At 40.8% G+C, this 18,123-nt stretch overlaps 1 protein-coding gene across 1 annotated transcript in view; it reads right to left on the bottom strand.

Moving 5' to 3' along the window:
* Positions 1–18,123, bottom strand: part of LOC129002920 (intraflagellar transport protein 172 homolog) — a 58,982-nt gene that overhangs the window by 28,655 nt on the left and 12,204 nt on the right. Inside the window, exons 8-17 of the mRNA XM_054431042.1 lie at positions 12,531–12,718; positions 11,664–11,820; positions 10,612–10,730; positions 9,107–9,285; positions 8,392–8,535; positions 7,086–7,288; positions 2,786–2,871; positions 1,891–2,037; positions 1,220–1,400; positions 506–708 (exon numbers count right to left, since the gene is read on the bottom strand). Of these exons, the coding sequence (XP_054287017.1) occupies positions 506–708; positions 1,220–1,400; positions 1,891–2,037; positions 2,786–2,871; positions 7,086–7,288; positions 8,392–8,535; positions 9,107–9,285; positions 10,612–10,730; positions 11,664–11,820; positions 12,531–12,718 (1,607 nt within the window). The remainder of the gene's footprint in view (positions 1–505; positions 709–1,219; positions 1,401–1,890; positions 2,038–2,785; positions 2,872–7,085; positions 7,289–8,391; positions 8,536–9,106; positions 9,286–10,611; positions 10,731–11,663; positions 11,821–12,530; positions 12,719–18,123) is intronic.

The raw sequence follows: 18,123 nt of genomic DNA, 5'->3' as shown, positions 1-18,123 counted from the left end.
GTTTCAACAAGATGCACTTGTCATACAGCACGAGAAACAGTGCAGTTGTTGCACACAAAGTTTCCCGGCCGTTTAATCTTTCGTTTCGGTGATCAGCATTGGCCAGCAAGATCATGTGACCTCACACCAATGGACTATTTCCTTTGGGGATATTTGAAGCAGAAGGTTTTCGCAAACAAGCCCAACTCGATTCTGGAGCTGAAGGACGAGATTCGCAGAGTAATCCATCAAATTCCACAACAAATGATGAACGAATGATAACAAATGATGGTGACGAGAAAGTGATGGAAAATTTCATCAAAAGGGTTGAAGTCTGCAGGGATTCACGTGGCGGTCATTTGACGGATATTATTTTCCATATGTAATGTCAATCTTTAATAAATTTGTATAAATAAAAAAATACCTTGTAAGTAAACTACAATACGTATTATTTAATTTTTTGTAACCTCTAACGGGATCACCCTTTATTAGCTATATTTTGCCAGCATCTGACTTGTCTCACAACCTTTAGGCGATACATATCTGGCCAGCTCCACTGCCTTGGCGTATGCATTCCCCTTCCTGTAGCACTCCATGGCCTTGTCCACCTGACTGATGGCCTCGTACAGTTGGCCAGCCTGTGTGAAGTGTTCTCCCTTTAGCAGGGCTGCCACTACACGAGCCACCACCTCCTCATTGCCCACCAGCTCTGGCACACTTGTCACCAGTCTGTTGTGAACATTCATTTCAATAATCTTTTACTTAACAATTAATTGGTTTTTATAACAGATTCTTTTAACCTTCCCCTTGCCCATTTACAAAGCCTCCGACCTGTGCTTGGAACACATTTAGCAAAGCTAGGGGTGAACGTGTTCAGTACAAGAATGTGTACTGATAAATATTAGTGGATACACCAGGAAACAAACTCAAACAAACTTGGATTTATAGTCTGTCAAATTACTAATTACTCCACTAACTCGTCAATTCTGATTTTTTTAAATTTTCAACTATACATTTTTTTACTAACTAATTTAGCTTATAAAATGGACTCATCACATCTGACCTAAAGATAATCAACCTTCCCATATTACTTAGAGCAGACTTATGTTTGCTGGCACAACTTTCTGTCAGTAACATGTTCTGTCCTAGCATCAATTACTCTCGAAACATGGGAAAGAGATAACTCCTGAAATCCCCTCATATAGGCCCACAATACCGGCATGTTGTAAAAAATCTTAACCTTGCAGCCTTTGCAGGCATGTTGGCCTTCAGGTATAGACTGAGTGCAGCTGTGTACTCTCCAGTCTTCTCCTTCAGTTCTGCAGCTCTCTCCTCCTGTCTTGTGTCCAACAACCACTGGAGATGACGAGCTTGCAACTCAGGCAGACCTGAGTAACCCTTCGTCTCAGCCAATGAGATAGCTACAACACAACAACTGTGTGTTTACAGGTAGAAACTTAAAGAGCTACATTTAATGGTATCACACTGTTACAAGCTGTAAAAGCTGTTACAACCTGTTTTAAGACAGAAACCGAACTATTAAACCGTGATAAAGCTTATTATAAAATATATTGATTAATTTTTTTACAATTAGTATATTGTCTCTTTTCAAATAGATTTATATTTGGTTTGTTTGAATTTTAATTATTTCCAATGAATTCTGAGGTTGCAGATGATGACCTGAAATATGAAATGGTTTTAGGTAAATGTCCATGAAAACCCCCACAAAACCTTTTTTAAGTTGTTGGGACAAACTATATTAAATGAATCGTACCTATTGCAAACACTGCAATAGGTGATTGCTATTGTAGGGTTATTGTAATTATTGCAATAATGTATTCAATTCACTGAAAAGTATTGGTATAGGTATAATAATGATTTGCTTTTGTTGAGAATCAGTCAGATGCCTACCTTGGTCCCACTTATGCAGTCTGATGTACATGTCCAGGGCCTTGTCCAGTTGGTTCTGCTCCAGGTATATTGTCTCTGCAGTCTTGAGCTGTTTGTTGAGGATGGCCATGCGAGCCCATACTTCTGGGCAGTCCATCCCGTCTCCCCCTGTGTAAACAAGTTGTTCAATTTACAATGCAGACAGTGCAATAAGTAGGTGTAAGGATTGTCTTGACATGAACAACTGTGCCTCTCATGTAAGTATCTTGTATGCTTCTTACCATCAGGATGTTATCATGAATAGAGAACATATCTTCAAAGATAGTGAGATCAAAAATTGACAACTATGAAGTTTCTGAGATCATGGGATGATAATGAGGTATTTGCGACTGCGAGAGGTGTTAAATAGTTTTCCACAATAGTATTTCATTTCATTTGATATTTCTCTTACCGCAGGAGATATTCAGGATTTGGGTGTAACTGTAGAAGGCGATGATAATGTCTACACTATGGCTGAACAGGTTCCAAATATTTTGTAAGTTATAAAATTTTTAAAAAGAGTTAAGCTATTTATAGTTTGAATATTTATTTATTTACCTACTTACTTACTGGAGTGGCCACTGGTACCCTAAGAGGTACTTGGCCTCGCCCACACACTGCCTTATTTGCACAAATCAAATAATCTTTATTCATTTTTTGTATTTACATGAATACATTTTGTCTCTTATTCTATGACTAATTTTCAGAATACTAGCCCTTTAAACCAAATACAATAAGGTAATATTCTTACCTTTGTTTCATATATCCAACCCTAAATCATAACATTAGATCCCAGGTTTGTCCAACGTAATAAATTTCACTTATCTTAGAATATAAAATAAACTTATTGTTTAAACTGCAAAGTTTCCCCTCTCACCATGTTGAGCAGCAAAGTCTGTCGCTATCTTGAGAGTCTCCCGGAGATAGTGAGTTCTAGACATGTCACCAAGAGCAGCATAACACCTATGGGATGGATAATAATCTGGTTGAGATCTTATAACTAATCACATCTGCAAACAACCTTTGAAACAAAAAACCCGCTGTTTGAATCTAAGATTAAAATTGAACAGTACATTAAATACAGTAGCAACATATTGCCAGAGAAAAAAGGCAAATTGAGTAGGTAGGCTATACATTTATGAAAAAAAAACGTAACTGGCATACAACATAGCAAAAATAAATCATTTTGCGACTGTTGATTTATTCTAATAAACCAACAAGTTAAAATTCATAGAAAATTGACTTTCATTTCATTATTTTCCTTTATGAGAAGAGAATGATTCTAAAGGAGTGTGGTGTACCCCTCAAACATAATGCTTGGACTGTCTTTGGACTTTTTTTGAAGTAAAACCCACTGAAGTTGCAGTAAAACAGTCACGTCGGTCTATTTAACTTTACAGAGGCTGTTTCAACTTTTGAGGTAACCTAAAATGAACCAAAATGGAAAATGTCAATCTAAATTTGCCTGTTGCAGTGAAATATGAGCCAATATTTGGAACATAAAAAAATCAAACAATTGTTTTTATCTTTTTATTGAACTGTAAATTGAATTGATATAATGGACTGTATAGTTGAGAATGTAAAAGATTTGCTAAACTAAACCCGATTTGCACTATATTTTAAACTATTACTAATGCATTACGTGAAGTACCTCTCATGCCTCTCATCTATATATATATAAAATCCAATGTATGTTTGTCCTTTATGGACTCCGAAACCGTTCGACAGATTGTAATGAAACTTTCAGGCATTATTAAGCATTATTCAAGGATGGTTTGTGTGAAGTTTGGTGCAGATCCGTCAAAAGGGCTCTGCCCCAGTGGCTCTGGAGTTTCCCATGTTAACCTTGTGAGTACTCATATTTAAATGGAATTAAAGAATCTTAACAGCTGGTTCAACTAAACTATCTGATTCTGTGATGTTCAATAGCATTAAAAAGTTAATAGGTTTACCAACAGGGTGCAGCACTATATTTTTTTTTAATTTATGAGAACAGCTAACTTGCAACCAAAAGGTGAGCGAGCGTAGCGAACGAACTTCAACCTGGAGGTGAGTTAGCGTAGCGAACGAGCTAACCTGAAGGCAAGTGAGCGCAGCGAACGAGCTCCAACCTAAAGGTGAGTGAGCGTAGCGAACGAACTTCAACAGCTAATTAGCAACCAAACTAACCAGGACATGTTTGAGCCATGCGAACAAACTCATCTTGAAAATGAACGAGCATTTGACATAAATCCACACTAGGACAGGACGACGTCTGTCGGGCCAGCTAGTGTCTTATAAGTAGGGATCTGCGGTGCACCGAAAAAGTCGGTACGGTACAAGCTTAAATACCGTCATCGGTTCGGTACAGCATTTTACACGGTACAAATTCGGTTCGGTGTACAGCCTATTATAATAATAAATTACTTTCAGTTTACTATCGTCAATAACAGTTGGTTCCAAGCACAAAAAAGTCTAATCAGACGTATGTTTACGATCTTCATAATTTATTACTAAGGTGATGATGCAATTAAAAACCCATTAGCAGTCCCAAATCCATTAACATTTTATCACGACAATAATTGTTGTATTCAAATTCAAATTTTATTTTTTTTATTTCTTTACGCCTTCCCCCAATTCTATTTTATCATAAAAATAATAGTTTTATGATGACTGTTAAATGTTATCTCTAACTCAGTCAGTATTTTCGTGAATATTCAATTTGCCGCTGGCCATTGCCTACTGCCATAAAACTGTTTATGGCTACATATTAAACTTGTAACTAATCTACAATCTTATTTTATAAGTTAAAATATTTGTTATGGATATTTTATCTTTCTATTGATGAAACCACAAGCATAGTTGTTGTTGTTTGCATAATTTTTTTTTTCATTATTCAAGCCTACTCGGTCTCAAATTATGTCATTGCATGTTCTGTACCTTGTCTTATATTGTTAGATGTGGCTGTTTAAGGCTTAAATGTTTTTTAGTTTCCTGTATTTTTTATTGTGTTAAAAGTACTTTATGCGATCTAAATATTATGAACTAGATAGTGATTTTGCTACCCTCATTGTAACCTAATCAATTTATATATAGGCCCTCCTAAATAATTAGGTCTAGGCCTGGGTCTTTTGACTCTTTGAAAGAGCTTTAAAATATACTAAGAAAATTGGATTGAGCCTGAGATAATGATTGATATTGTGGATGTTAACTTTGTAAATGAAAAACAATAATCTTACTCTGTGATAATCCAAATTTTAGTTTCAGAAAAAAACTTTGCAAGAGTTGTATCCATCTTATAACTAGTTTTGAAGCTGGTAAAAAAAAGATGCTCTTTGCCATTACTTCATCATATCCTCCAGTTGTTCATTGTCGTCTGCTGTGAACAGCTGGCAACTACACTTTTGTACTGAATGCTTTTATTTTATATGTTTTTAAAAATCTAAAAAACAACTAGACATTGTGTTGGTTGGAAATAATTTACCAGTTGTGTGAAATTATCTTGCCAATAAATTTTCAAACATTTTTATTCCTAAAAACGCTTGTCCTATTTTTAAAACCACTTTTATCATGGCTATTCAAAGTATCTCAGAGTAAAGTAGGCAAAGCCTTTATCTTAGGCCGGGCGCGCACTATCCCGACCACGACCACGACCACGACCAAACGCCCGACCAGTGGTTGTAATTCGCCATGCGACCAGAGCACGACCCGACCAAGGCAACGAATGTTTTACAAACTTCAGTGCCAAGATGATTGTTGAAGAAGTAGTTGTTATGGTGCATTTGTATTGTATGTACGTTAAGCGGAAGAAGACACTATACTGGGTATATCTAATGTTAACTGTTAGGTCTGAAAGGGCATTTTGTAACATTTTATGAAGAGCTACGTCAATATGAAGACAGGTTTCAAAAGTGTCAAAATCCTGCGACATTTTACCAAATGAGTCACTTCACAGACCGGCGCAAAAAACTAGTGCTCACCGTTTGATTAGTCTAGGAATACTGGGGGTTGAGTGGTGTACTGGTCGGGTCGGAGGCAAGTTGGAGGTAGTGCGCGTCGTCCCATTAAATTGTGTGCTATTTTTGGCTGCAACGACCAGCGGGTCGGGCCCGACCAAACTGGAAAATTTTGGTCGTGCGACCAGGGCCCGACCAGGGTCCGACCAGTCGACCAGTGCGCGCTGTTCCATTTATTCCTATTATAAAACTGGTCGTATCCGACCAGTCGGAGTCGTGGTCGTGGTCGTGGTCGGGATAGTGCGCGCCGGCCCTTAACTGTGATTTTTCTTGACACAATCCTCGTAGTCAAATCAAATCAAATCAAATCAAAAAATCCTTTATTCAAACAGTACATTTCTATACATGAATTGTGTCAAGTCAAGAATAAACATAACTAGTAGTAAAAGGTTTTGTTTTAATAATGTGTGGTACAGTAATTGTTGTTAGAATACCATGAATGTAGGATACTATAAATTTTCATAGTAATGTCAATGTATTAAAGTTAAAAATAATGGTTTAGATACAGTTCTGAGCAGAAAACCACAAAAATACGGGTAGCCGCGTACCATACCGATTTTGTACCGAGAACCGAGGTACAAAATATTGTACCGTGCCGAACCGTACCGACCTTAAATTTTCTGTACCGCAGACCCCTACTTATAAGTGAATGCATAAGATGCGAACAATGAATTCTATTTTGTTTCTTGAATATCTAACTACTGATCAGACACCGCCCTTGGCCAAGGTTTGGAGAACAGTTCCAGGGACAGCAAGGGAGGGTCGTCGGTTTATGTCATTATTATTCCTTCACAGAAGGGCGGGTTGAAATTACTTTGCTAAAAGCCAACAAGTGGCCTTAACTGAAAGAATGTGTAGCTCGATGAGTTACTTAAGAACTCTAAGTGCAATACAGTATACTCCCAACTAACCTCTGAGACTACAGCTGTAACCGAGAATCTCGTACAACATGGAGGTCACTTAGATATTGAGGTTAGGGGTCACAGTACCACATTAGGTAGTCAAATACTTAGAAAGGTAGTACACATTATGTAGTACTTGAATGGACTAAAAATGTATCGGTGCACTTACAGTCCCTGGCACTTCATTGTTTCAACAACATTTTTGGTCAACTTTCATATTGTAACTGACAATAAACATCGCCACCATTTTACTATACAACTTGACGTACACAAGGCCTACCTCTCCGCCACTCGAAGGTTCCCCAGCTGCAGTGCAATGTCAGCCAGGTTCTGCCACATCCCCTCGGCGTCTACGTTCTGTCCAAGGCTCTCCAGGAACAACACAGCTCGACCAAAGTCACTATCATGTACAGCCGTGCCAAACTCCACAAGCCCTTCATCCAGTTCATAGCCCAGCTGGTGGTTCCCATCTTGAGAAAGTATCTGGACAGATTGTTTTACATCAGTGCTGGTCAATATAAGATAGCACATAAACTACTAACCATTCTGTGTTATAACTGGAATCTGTGTTAAATAGTTTCTAGAATGCCTCAGTGACTGACTAGATAAATGCTACAACTGAACTTGATTATCTATGTTCCAACTGATGTACAGAACACAGCGCCATTTCCCTGCCTTTTTTGGAAGTTGTACAGCAAGCTCCCCCCAGAGATCAGCAGTCTCCGGGGAAAAAAACGTTTGCCAGGGTTGTACGAGATAGGCTTCTTCAAAGGACCCCTACTCCGTGAAAGAGTATATTGATGACAAATGGTAGAGTGCACACTGCACATCACCTCCGTAGTCCCCGTCAAGTTTTATTTTGAAACCTTTTTAATTTAATTCCTTGAAAGATACATGTCTTATTTTCTTATTGTAAATAAATTATATTAATATTTAAAAATTTACGCAGTTTATCCAGCTATGCTCGTCAACGCAGCCTTGGTAATAAGGTAATACGGTAGAGATATTAAATCAAAATTAACTACGAATATAGGGAACATTTTTCATTATACACACAATAACTCTCATGAGTCTAGAAAATGTAGAACAAGGTTCTAGTTTAGAAACCATGTCTTATATTACGGTGTACAACAAGTTCTAGAGCTATCCTTTAATGTAAGCCTAACAATGAGTCAAGCGTGAGCTCACAAAGTTAAATCGACCAATTGATGTACCACCAATTGAAGTGTTGACAGTTTAGTTGTGTGATTAGTGGTATGGCTTTTGCAATATTTTAGCGAACTAATTTACAAACTGCCAGATTTACTGGCAAAAAAATTTATTTTTAAACTTGTTTAAGACTCAGCTAATTACTATTTGCAAATAAACGTCAAAGTATTTTATATTAAATTAACCTTGAAGTGGCTAAATTTATGATTTTTTTTACACGACTCTGTATAATATTAAGTAAGAGCAATATAGCACATATGTAGTTGTGCGTTAAATCCCTTCTAACCTTTAACAAAAACTTAACTTCACCCATTGTGTCCAAACTAAAACTGGAGCAAGTAATAACAAAATGGACTTAATGTGAAACTTGTTCTCACCTCAGTTTTGCCATCAGCCCTCACCACATCAACGATCTCTCCTCTCACAGGGAACATAGAGACTCTGTCAGGAGTGTCAATGTTGTACCAGACACAGGCGTTGTTGCGGGACTGTGCAACTACCACGTCACTACCCGGCACCCACTGCACCACCATACAAACACAATGTTAACAGACAGATGTTAGTGTAAGAATAAATTGGAAAAATGGAATCAATCTAGAGTTCTGTTTTGCAAAGGGATTACAACTAAGGTGTATTTTAACTGAGAGGATCAGTATAGCTTCGAGAGATTGGTCTAAACCATCAAAAAGTTACTGAGTATTCTACGGATCTAGCAGCTTCAAATTTACTAAGTGAGCACAGCAACCACTCAACATCCCAGCTAACCCAAGCAGTTTTACCACAACTGGAGGGTGAGTGATGGCTCATACACATATTATTTCCCAAAGCAGAACGTTTTTAAACTTTCTGCAATGGACTTTAGAAAATCAAAAAATTTTCTACTGGCTTACACGGTCCAAATTGGGTGTAAATGAACCGCATGTGTGATAGTTTTAATAAATATTTGGAAATAAATAAGATTTCAAATGCTCGTATCGGTTCTAAAACCCCTATATAATAAAAAAAAACAGTAGGGCAGGCTGGGCTTTCTGCAGCTCTCAGTTGACAATGTAGCAATGTCGCCCGTGGTTCTGCTTTGGGGATATTGTTTACCTGTACAAACGTGCAGTAGCTGAGTATCGCATGTCTCTGGCCAGTACGAGTGTCTAGCAGTGTCAGTCGCATCTTCTTGTCTCTGTACAGCAACTTGTGTCCTGTCTCATTCAGCTCCAACCAGTCTATCTTGGAGTCATGAGCCAGCTGCAGAAGAGTCATCCCATACACCAGGTCCACTACCAGCATCCCACGGGTTGTTAGTTGGAAACATTTACAGAATTGTGCACTAACCAAGAGATACTGTTTAGTTTGATTTATTCCACTTATTTAGTGGAAGTACTCAAGTCTTTTAAAGGAAAGTTTTTCTCACCTAAGAGATCACCCGTCCTTTTTGCATGGATAGGATTTACAGCTTCGGTTGGGCTTCAAACTACCAGTTATTACTAAAAACCATTTGGGATTAGTGGTATTTGATTGAACCCAAGCCTGTAGAACAAAATCCTACACTCAACCTACTGAACAGTGAACTTGTTCCCATTCAGTTTAATTTAGCATTTATGTTACTGTACTGTTAAAAAAAATTATCATTTTGTACTGGGGTGTACCATGTTTAACTTATAGATAAAACACGTTTTATTGATTGACATTATTTTTTTTTTTTTTACACGTCACTTGGATTTAAGAAGTTATGTTGATTGAACTAGCCAACAGATTAGCAACAACCATTATGAAACGTTTTATGGTTTCAGCTTACCAAAATAGACATAGTAAAACACTAGAGGACGGTTTAGAATTAGTTATCTAGTCCCATTTTATATGGCCATTGGTATAGTTTAATCATAAATCCTTTTATGAGACTTAAGCTGTACATTTATATAGGAAAACGGTACTGCACTCTTAGTATTTTAGCGCAATGTTGTAAAAACGTGTAATAGTTTGATTTTAAACGTTACCATCTTATAAACACCTATGAAACTGGATTTAGAGCATCATGTAAAAGTCAGGAAAATATATTACAATGACTAATCTTAGTTGATTGTTAATTTTAAAGCCATACTTATTTCTTAGAATAAGAGGTGTCACAACAATGTGCTTTATGGTGCAACAAACTCTGTGGAGAACTAATGCTAGAAGTGAGCACTTAAGTATCTGAGATACTAAAGGGTACTTGGTGAAGTATCATTTAATCACTGTGCTATAGAACATTGAAAGTTTAAGTAAAATAAAAAAAAGTAAACCACTATTTTCAAGTCAAAGTACTCATTGAAATTTGTGTTTGCATAAACAAACTGACCCAAAAAATATTATTGAAACACTTTTTTTTAATTCGGCGGCCCTAAAAAGTTGTGAGCTTTAGGTCTCAGGTGGTTTTTGTTAATGTTGAAAACAAACCCAAAGGGGAAATTACTAGACAATTTCAGGTCAAACAGTGTGACATAAAAACAGATTACTCAATTTTGAAATAACCAGTAAGCTAACCACGCAACAAGCTACTGGTACTGCTGTGCTAAAATAAATGTGCTTAAGCATACATGTGAGTAATGAACATGAATTCATTTTACCAATACAAATCGTCTTCAAGTCTAAAAGATAAGCCAACTTCTTATTGTCTTCACTGGAATTGAGCTGCTTTCGTTCATTCAGCCGAACACTTATTAGATGTGGATTCATGAATTCAGTTCTAAATAAAGATTAATGTCATTACCTTAAAGGCCATCATATACTTCTAGTTTTGATCAATTAAAACTAACCATTTTCATTGTACCAATATGCTCTTCTTCATTTTGCACTGAAAACTTCTATCACTTCCAATATAAAATCTAAAGCTATTCTAAATTTAAAGTCTTTAAGCTTTCTGGAAAATGTATTATTTTATTGACTCATCAATTGTTAAAGAGCACAAAGTGTACCATTTTTAATACTAATTGTTGCTAATTTTGGAGGAATATATCATGAATAATTTAGCTGAATCATTGACACAAACTTACAAACCTATAACAGGTTACGTACCTTGACGTCCACAATTCCTTAGTCGGTATTCGTTGACTATAGTTTCGACTACTGCGTAGTCATTATCAAAACGGAACGTTAAAATATTACATTCGTTGAATGTCGTCGAATCTTAATACATCGAACACATAAAACAAACATAACACGAACACGGTAGACATTTAACATAATTGGCCGGCCGGCACACGTCACTGAATGCCGGCCAATTATGTTAAATGTCTACCGTGTTCGTGTTATGTTTGTTTTATGTGTTCGATGTATTAAGATTCGACGACATTCAACGAATGTAATATTTTAACGTTCCGTTTTGATAATGACTACGCAGTAGTCGAAACTATAGTCAACGAATACCGACTAAGGAATTGTGGACGTCAAGGTACGTAACCTGTTATAATTGATTACCAATTCCGGAAGGCTTCAACATGAATAAATTACAAACCTATACTTTGACTGAAAATTAAATCGAGCTTTACAAAAGTGTAGCCTACAGTAGATTGTTTTTCACGACCAAAATCAAATATCATTATAATTTTTGGGAAAATTTATAGCATTATTAGGTATGAACTAAATATCCAGCAAAAGTCAAAGATTTTACTAATCATACCTGACTGATCCAAGAATTTCATTGGTCCCATACTCCACAAGACTGAGCTCCCCAGCATTAAAGATGAGACAAACATTCGGGTTGTCAAAGTAGAACCTCTCCAGCCTGCCAGTGTCTGGCCATGGAACCTCACTGAGCAAGTTACGGTGCAAGTCTCCTACAACAATGTGTGAATTACTTCCAAGAAAAATGTTTATTACTCCAAGAGATACATTTTTTCTAGGCCCACCTTTATATCCTAAGAGGATGCTGGGCGTGTGGAACAGCTATTGCATTACTTCTGGCTAGGTCTAGAGGGTCACAGCATTGTCACTTAGATAAAACCCACTGGTGATGGCAGGATTTGAACCAGTGACCTCAGTGGCCGAAATCCTACACTACTGAAAGAGCATCGTGCTCCCCACACACCAAATGCAACTTGATACTTAAAGATCAAGAATGGCTAGTTTGTGTTAATAAACATAGAATTTTCATCTGGAATATTGCATAAGCAACCAAGAATTCAAAATATATACACATAATATCATAAATTATACAATATGATCAGGGCCATACTTCTTAAACGGCGGACACTGTGAATGCCCGGTGCCTCGCCCTGGGAAGGGGCATAAAAGGAAATTTGTGTCTTAAAAAAATAATTTCAACAATAATCTGTTTGGAAGTTCAATTTTGAGGCGAGCGTTTGTCTTACGATTGCATTCTTTACATTGGACTTAGGACCATTCATCCAAAGCCCAGCAATCAAGAACAACTGGTTCCTATTTTTGAACTGTCAAAAACCAGCTGCTAAACGTAAGTTTAGAAAATGGGAAAAAATAAAGCTTAAGTGAGTGTGAGTGATTCGTATGGAACAGCTTGTCTACTAACCAAGCAGCAATGTATCGGGAGTGCGAGCCACTAGGTATCTGTCCTGTCCCATGATCCTCACATCGTCAATCTCATGTCCAAACTTACTCTTGAGTATGACTCCACGGGTCTGACCCTGCAGTGGCTTGACCAGGACTTGGCTCGGTCCTACATAGGTCATCTCAAACTTGTCCTTCCACACTGTACGTCTGCAAACAGAATGTCAGTGATTCCTCTATTCAAACAAACATACATTTGTGAGGTGTTTATGTCGGGTAGGGCACCTATCGTAAACTTACCTCCGATTTGCTCGGACAGCTCAGGAGTAGTCCAGGGTTCTCGCTAGCAGTCCTTGTCGCTCGCTCGCCGCCTCTCGATCTTCGTATATGTTTTCGTCCTACACGTACCCGAGACTATGGTTGCGTGTCAGCACAACGACGCGCTGACCAGGAATATATCGGCACTAAATACGGTGCTGTTATGAGAATTAAAATAAGTGACCAGCTTCCAGTCTAACGAAAGGCATCGCCTCTCGAATAAAACCAAAAATAAAACTCTCGTAATGAAATAAAAGGTCGACCCGCGCAATAACAAAATAACGAAATGAAATGGCGTCAGCGCTAATATGCCAATGAACTTCTTGGCTTCGAAATATAACTAAATGAAATACTTTTAGGTAAAATAAAATAAAATAACTTCCGATAAATAAACTAAAAAGTGTAGGCTACTGTGGCACCGCACACGCAGTGCCGGCCCGAGAAATACAATATGCTAATCACCTACAACTAAGATTATAGTAAATGGTAACTCTTACTCGCCAAAGTAAAACGGGGAAATAAGATGGTTATTAACGTAATGATATACCACAGTACTTACGTCTGACGATACTTCTCTCGATGTATTATTTTTCGCTTTTATGTTGCCTCGCACGTTACGAATCAAATCGACGACCGCTGCACAGGTCCGCTGCACGCTCTTGAGGAAGGTTGTTAGGCGAACAAGCGCTTGCCGTAGACTGTCCTAAGAACTGTCCACTGTCCACCGGTCTCGGCTTCTCCCCACCACGTCTACGTCAGCGCCCCGAGGTCGCGGCGGTCAAGTCACGAACTAGGAGCCTTGACAAGTGGACAACTGGACATGTTTATTTCCGATAATTGTTGTCGAGCGCACTCTAGCACTTCGTGGTCTTTAAATAATTAAAACGAACCCCCCTAATAAATTTGACCATTACACCCCCTTTTCACTTTGGCGAGAAAAAAAACGAAAAAAAAAAAAAAATACCTCCTGCCTGCAGGTATCAACTCAAACATAATCCCACGAGGCGACAACCTTCGCACCCCGCACGGCGCTCGACCTTCGCTTGGTCGAGTAACCTAACTCGTCCGACTCGTGGGCGGGGAGAACACTCTCCTCCTGCCTCCTTAACGAAACGAAAACACTCTCGTAAATAAATCTAACAAAATAGCTTCTCACTAAGCGATAAACAATAAAACTAGATTAGAACTCTGACCTACTTATCATCTGAATGGAAAGGTTTCAGGTCCTTTACATGGGCCACGGTGGTTTTACCCGTTGCCACGTCCTTTATCACGTACAAATTATACCCTCTCCTTTTGCTCACTACAAAAGGACCATCGAATTTTGGCGCGAGTTTGCTCGCAATCGCGTCGACAGCTGACGACAGTACATGGGTCCGCTTTAAAACCTGTTGACCTATTTCGTACCGAACGTCACGCCTTCGTAGATTATAAGATCTAGCCTGTTGATCAAACACAGCTTTAAGATTCTTCTGAGTGGTGTCATACAACCTCCGGAAACGGTCCATACGTTCCATATGTATGTCAGCCGGCGTCGGTTGTTCGCCTCCTCGACTCGCGACGAACAGCGGGCCTCGAAGTGCCGCAGGGAGCCTAAGTTCACGCCCGTAACACAACATCGCGGGGGTACACTTTGTCGACTCGTGGCACGCTGTGTTTACGGCGAACGCGATCTCCTTCAGATTCGCGTCCCACGTTTGGTGATCGCCTTTCACTGACTGAGCGATAAGAGTCTTAAGAACGCGGTTACGTCGCTCGATGGGATTAGATTGCGGGCTATAGGGCGCAGTCGTCTGAAACTCGATGTCCCATTCCTTCGCCATATCTTTAATTATCCTCGAGGTAAACTGAGTACCGTTGTCCGTGATAAGTACATCAGGCGCGCCAAATCGATACAAGACGAGTTCCTTGAACTTAAGCACCACCTGAGACGCAGTCGCGTCCTTCAAAGGGGCTAGTTCAGTCCACTTACTGTATTGGTCCTGAAATGCGACGACAAAGCGATTTCCTTTCTTTGAACGCGGGAGGGGACCTAATAGATCCGCGGAGACAGTATGCCACGGCCCACCAGGTGGGCAAAAATGCATTTGGCCGGCGGGTTTCGTCGGTTCAACCTTGTAACGTTGACATACGGGACAGTTCCTTACATACTTACGCACGTCACGTCTCCAACCGGGCCAGTAGTACTGTTCGCTTACTTTTCTAGCGGTCTTCTTAACGCCGAACTGTCCAGCCGCAGGGGAGTCGTGCACCTCTCTCAAAACTACAGCCTGTTCGTCCTTAGGAACACACATTTTCCATGTCTGTCTCCGGCCATCTCCTTCCGTAGTTTGCCGACCAATCGAGCGATATAATTTGCCTTCCCGAATGACATATTTGTCGTTCATCCCGGGATTGACGCTCATTTTATCCCAGAGTTTCTCGTACCACTTGTCCGACTGATTACTCGACCTTTCGGGACCGTCTCCAGCGTCAGGACCTCCATCCAATTGAAGTGGACAGACCGCTGTCTCAATAGACGTATGCTCGGCTACACCTACGGGGTGTCGCGATAACGCATCTGCCACCCGGTTGGCGATGCCTTTCCGGTATTGCACCTCGAAATCGTGCTGCTGGAGTTCTAACACCCAGCGTGCTAACCGGCCTGTTGGCTCCTTAAGTCGTAACAACCATTTCAACGCTATATGGTCTGTGACGGCGATGAAGTGGTACCCCTCAGTATAGGGTCGGAACTTCCTCACGGCCCACACCAACGCCAAACACTCCTTCTCTGTCACGGTAAATTTACGTTCTGAGTCAGAGAGAAGTCTACTCGCATAGCCGATAACGTTCTCCTTTCCGTCCTTCTTCTGTGTGAGCGCGGCACCGAGCCCGTCGTCCGACGCATCAACTTGCAGTACGAACGGCTTACCGAAATCGGGACAAGCTAATATCGGTGTCGTGGTCAACTTCCGTTTCAGCCCGAGGAACGCCTCCTCTTGGCTTTCAGTCCAGCTCCATTTCGTCGATTTCTTTAGGAGACACGTCAGTGGAGTAGTAAGTCGCGCGAACTGGTCTATAAAGCGTCGATACCATGACGCGAGTCCTAGGAAGCTTCTAAGGCTCTTTACGTTAGTTGGACGCGGAAATTCGGCGATTGCTTTAACCTTTTCCGGGTCTGTACCAATACCGTTCGCATTAATGACGTGGCCGAGATACTTCAGTTCGGTCCGACAGAACTGGCACTTCTCAACATTGAGCTTTAGCCCCGCCTTTCTGAGTCTACCCAGCACTTCGCATAACAAATCGAGATGTTCCTCGAAGGTTTCAGAGATCATAACGAGGTCGTCCAGGTACGCGAACGCCCTAGGCTCCAATTCCGGACCGACTACCTTATCCAGCAACCTTTGAAAGGTCGCGCCAGCCGAATGAAGACCGAATGGCATCGATGTGAACTGATACAGCCCGCGCCCAGGAACCGTAAAGGCAGTGAGAGGCCGGCTCGCCGCCGCCAACGGCACTTGCCAATATCCATTAGCCAAGTCGAGTGTGGAAATAAATCGTGCCTTTCGCAACTTTTCAAGTATGGCCGATATTCTTGGGAGGGGGTAAGCATCCTTCTCTGAACAATCATTTAGACGTCGAAAGTCTATACAGAACCGATATTTTCCACTCGGTTTCTTAATAAGCACTACAGGGGAACTCCATCCACTAGTAGATGCTTCGATTACCCCGTCACTTAGCATACGATCCACTTCAGCGTTTATCACTTCCTGCATAGCGGGATTTCGCGGGTAATACCGCTGCTTGATTGGACTTACTCCTTTCTTTAAACGGATTTCGTGTTGGATCAGTTCCGTGCGGCCAGAAACGCTTCCAAATAAAGGCAATTCGGCCTTTAGAAATTCGCCTAATCGTTTCTTTTGGCCCTCAGTCAAGTCCGATATTGCGCTTAATTCGACAATCTCGCCGGCGACGTTCGTCCTACTAGTATCTAACGCGACGTTATACGTCACCAAGTCCAGTCGTTCGAGAGTGTCGATACCGAGAACCACGTCACTAGTGAGAGTGGGGAGATACAATGTATAGAACTCCTCGTCGCGACCTTGAATCGAACCCTTAAAACGATAGGATTGGTCCGATTTCGAACAGCTACCGTTCGCGAGTCTCACTACCGTGGGAGTCGAAACAGACATAATTCCAGACCGTTCCAAGTGACGTGCAACCGCCGTGCCGATCAACGTGACTACTGCACCTGTATCTATTAGCGCGGCGAACTCTCGCCCTGCTATCGTCACTGATACGTGCGGTCGTCTGTCGTTGGTCTGAATCTGAGCGTTCTCGGTTTCCGGGAATTTCCTAATTTTTTCTAACCAAGCGCACCAGTCCGGGGAGGTCTTCGTAATAGGCACTACTGAGGATTCAGGCGACCTCCTTCTTCCTGAACCCGTCGATCGTTTCCCTGGCACCGACAGTCGTGGGTGCGGATGCCCACCTTTTTACAATAGAAACACTTAAGTGTTCTCGGCATACGGCAGTCACGAAACATGTGGCCTTTCTTGTCACAGTTCCAACATGTGATAGTAGACTTGTCACGCACATTATCGGGCAATCGCGAAACTGTATTGTTCTCTCGGGGTGAACCTTCGCGCTCACGCTCCGAGTGACGTCGTGGGCTCGTAGATGATGAGGTCATCGTAAAATTACCCGTCCGAGGGTTCGGAGAGTTCTCTCGTGACCTACGTGGTCTTGCCTCTGACCGGAAGCCTACGCGCTTCTCGGTTAGTCGTCCCGTCACGCCGTTCGATGACTGACAGTCGCCAATCGTCGAAACTCCGAAATTATCTCCTGATTTATTATCGCGTCCTCGTCTCGGGTGATAAGCCGTTTCGGGGACCAACGCTGCCGACGGAGGGGGAGGGGGACGGAAAAGAGATTTTTCCCTAAAATAGCTCTCAACGTGTTCCGCTTGTCTGAGCATTTCGTCGACCGAGAAAAAATCGTGTCTCCTCATCGTCAACTTATATTCGGGTCTCATATTCGTATACAAAATATTCAATTGTTCGTGGAGACTGAGGGTTCCTTTGCGCCGCATGAGTGTCGTTAAAGCCACAACAAAGTTTCTAAAAGCTTCGTTGTCACCTTGAGTCCGACGCCGAATTTCTTCATCTAGATTTCGCTGGTATCCCGGTGGTAGGAATTGTAGTTCGAAACTCGATCTAAATGACTCATAATTATGCCAGGAGTCTTTATAGTTTCGATACCACAACAGTGCATTACTATGTAGTAGCTCGGGGAGTGCTCGTATAATATCGTTC

Source organism: Macrosteles quadrilineatus, unplaced genomic scaffold (assembly GCF_028750875.1).
Source record: "Macrosteles quadrilineatus isolate MER2022 unplaced genomic scaffold, UCM_ALF_1.0 Scaffold_9__3_contigs__length_116548681, whole genome shotgun sequence".
NCBI lineage: Eukaryota > Metazoa > Arthropoda > Insecta > Hemiptera > Cicadellidae > Macrosteles > Macrosteles quadrilineatus.
This window is presented reverse-complemented; position numbering and strand designations above follow the sequence as displayed.